The sequence below is a fragment of the Phalaenopsis equestris genome, unplaced genomic scaffold, assembly GCF_001263595.1.
Source record: "Phalaenopsis equestris unplaced genomic scaffold, ASM126359v1 Scaffold000633, whole genome shotgun sequence".
Lineage (NCBI taxonomy): Eukaryota > Viridiplantae > Streptophyta > Magnoliopsida > Asparagales > Orchidaceae > Phalaenopsis > Phalaenopsis equestris.
The window spans coordinates 139,461-142,362 of record NW_018165073.1 but is presented as its reverse complement, the minus strand read 5'-3'; the positions used below and the strand labels follow the sequence as shown (position 1 = coordinate 142,362).

Here is a 2,902-nt window from a genome sequence, read left to right as displayed (position 1 = left end):
CGGACGAAACTCTACGTTCTCATCTCTCTCACTCTGTCTCGACGTCTCGACCGCCTCGACCAAGGAAGTTATCTACATTCTTCCGCCCTTTCAGTTTTCACCAATACGATCTCCCAGAAACTAGAAACTCCTATATTGTCTTAAGCGAGGAGGTGAAGGCCTCGCAGAATGAGGACGATAGTTTCGCGCTTGATTCAATCACAATCGTTGCTCTCTAGATCAAGGTAGCTCTTTCTCTGGGCCAACTTATTCATTTATCTCTATGTTAGTTTCTAAAGAATTTGTGCTGAAATTTTCGATTTTTTTTTAATATTTCTTTTAAATAATTTTCCTTGATGCGCAGATGTGTCTTTCTCTGGGCCAACTTATTCATTTATCTCTATGCTAGTTTCTAAAGAATTTATGCTGAAATTTTCGAATTTTTTTTAATATTTCTTTTAAAAGATTTTCCTTGATGCGCAGATGTACTATACCAGTTCTGTGTTTGCTCTCATTTTTCTAATTTAGGTCACGTATCCTAGGTATTTGGTGGAGCTCTAGTATTTTGATAGTTGAGTTCGAATTGGGAATGCTGCTTTGAATGAGATCCTTAACCTGCTTAGACTGCTACGAGTCATGGTTCAATGTTGAATTTCAGTCTTTTATTTCGGATCGTCATATTTGTTGATGTAGTTCTTAAATTCTTTCTCTCATTTGGAATAAACTGAGATGTACATATTTATCATTCAGTTGCATTATATGGAAATATGAGATTTTGATGCACAATTAGAATCATAGGATGAGGCACCTAAAAACAAATTTTTTTATTTGATTTGAAGATTCACTGCCTCAATTACATGTAGTATCACCTCGAATTATAATAATGCTGTAGACGTTGTGATAAAATAATCACAAGGGAATATTAAATTGGACATAAAGAACATCCATATGTGGTTCATAATTGAGAGGAACAAACTCATCAAATTCATTACTTAAGAAATTACTGGAATTAGAGTTTTATATATCTCTCACAACTTTTATTAAGGTAGTTATGTTCCTTCTATATTGCTATAAATAAACAATTTTTAGCTATTGATTTTTATTAGCCATATCATTCTCTCTATGATTAATGTATTGACTTTTTGTTGATGAACTTTGCTTCTATACAAATTTTTTATTGGATATTTTTTTCTTTTAATATTACATTTATGCTAAGTGCAGAATGTTTATATGAATTTTAATATAGTAGTACTGAAATAAACTTGCAACCATTGGAACTACCACTTCTACTATCTGCTAGTTTTTTTCTTTTACTACTTGTTTTCCCTCATTTTATTTTTAATTTTGTTGATAGCCTACTTGATAATTCATTTGGAAAAAAAATTGGGATAGGACAACCTACATAATATTTTTCGAGATCGATTTCATAGTGTTTGGCTTAGCTTTATGATGACTAAAATACATGACTAACAATAAAAAATTTTTCTATACTCTCAAAGCTAATCCAAAGGCTATAAAATTTTTCTCGACCAAAATTGTTTCATGATATCCCATCAAACTTTTTTTTCTAGTTTTTATTTATTTATTTCCACTTTGGTCCTTGTGTTTAGTCCCTTGGTCTAACTACTCATGTCATATGCATTTTAGAATGTTTTGGGGCAGAAGAATATGATATGACCCTAATGTTAGCCAATTCCTGTATGTAACTTATAGTTCACCAAGTTTATTATTGAGAAATGCGAGGCTGCTGTCTACGGACTCAAATAAAGTTAATGAAACAATTAAAGTTGAGGAAGCAGAAACAGTAAAACCAGACCCACCTGGACCAGAAAAGGTATTGGCACCTTTTTTAGATGCATTATAATTACCATTTCAAATGGGAATTTTCTATCCTTATCTGATTGTTCACAACTGGGGAGTTGGTGGGTTGATGGTTTTCTGGTTGGGGCTTTGTTGCAGGTTCTTGTTTTGGGTGGAAATGGATTTGTTGGCTCTCACATTTGCAAAGAAGCTGTTCAGCAAGGCTTCTCTGTTTCAAGTTTCAGCAGGTATTCAGCCCTCTTTAGAGTTTTCATATTTTTCTTCCGTTCTGAAATGAATTGCTTACTTAGTTTTGATGCCTGCGATCAAATTTGGGAAGTAAAGGTATCTATCTCTCTGTTGACCATTTTTATTTAGTCTGGTAGGAATTTGGCTTTCTTACAATGTGCTTCTACATTTTGGCCGAGACAAAGGGATGAAACTAACATGTGGTTTTTATCCTTTATAAGAGGTGGCCTGTCAGTAGGTTCTGCAAATTTATGTTTGTTTGGTTTGCGATAGAGCACATAGGAAACTTAGGGTGAACTGGTAGAGTGCTTTGGAATTCATGACATTGAAATTTCATTATGTTAAACATAAACTAAAATTAATGGTGTTATGGGGTGTGATTATGAATGATTCCATTTTTTAGGGATTTGTTTCACGTATCACCCAATTTGAAAAAAGAAAGTTAAGAATTTATTCCTAAATTGTATCTTGAAAATCATGGAAATTATTTTTATAAAACTCTACACTTTATTTTAAGTATTTTGATGAATAGAAGTATATATTAATTTGCAATTAATGAATGTTATTTAATTAATGTATATTTAAATAAAAATTCTCAATGCTCTATTGATTACTGTAGCAATCTATAATATGTTATTGTAGCAAATTGCTGGAGCATTGAATCCACTAATTGTGGCATCAATGGTTAATAAGGGTAGAAGGAATATTAAAGAATGTGATGAGTTTAAAAGTTAATTTATCTTAATAATTTAAGCCACCATTCCTTTATTTTTATATTGCTCTTCGGTTCTGTGAAATAAAGAGTAGTAGCAGCCATGCAGAAGAAATGGAGAGGAATTAGAATAAATAAAGAAGAAAAATGGAGAATGAAGAG

The 2,902-nt window shown here is 32.2% G+C and overlaps 1 protein-coding gene across 1 annotated transcript in view; it reads left to right on the top strand.

Moving 5' to 3' along the window:
* Positions 1-6: 6 nt before the first annotated feature.
* Positions 7-2,902, top strand: part of LOC110030032 (uncharacterized protein At1g32220, chloroplastic) — a 52,769-nt gene continuing 49,873 nt past the window's right edge. The window contains exons 1-3 of the mRNA XM_020732569.1: positions 7-224; positions 1,693-1,813; positions 1,939-2,027. Of these exons, the coding sequence (XP_020588228.1) occupies positions 169-224; positions 1,693-1,813; positions 1,939-2,027 (266 nt within the window). The 5' untranslated portion in view covers positions 7-168. The remainder of the gene's footprint in view (positions 225-1,692; positions 1,814-1,938; positions 2,028-2,902) is intronic.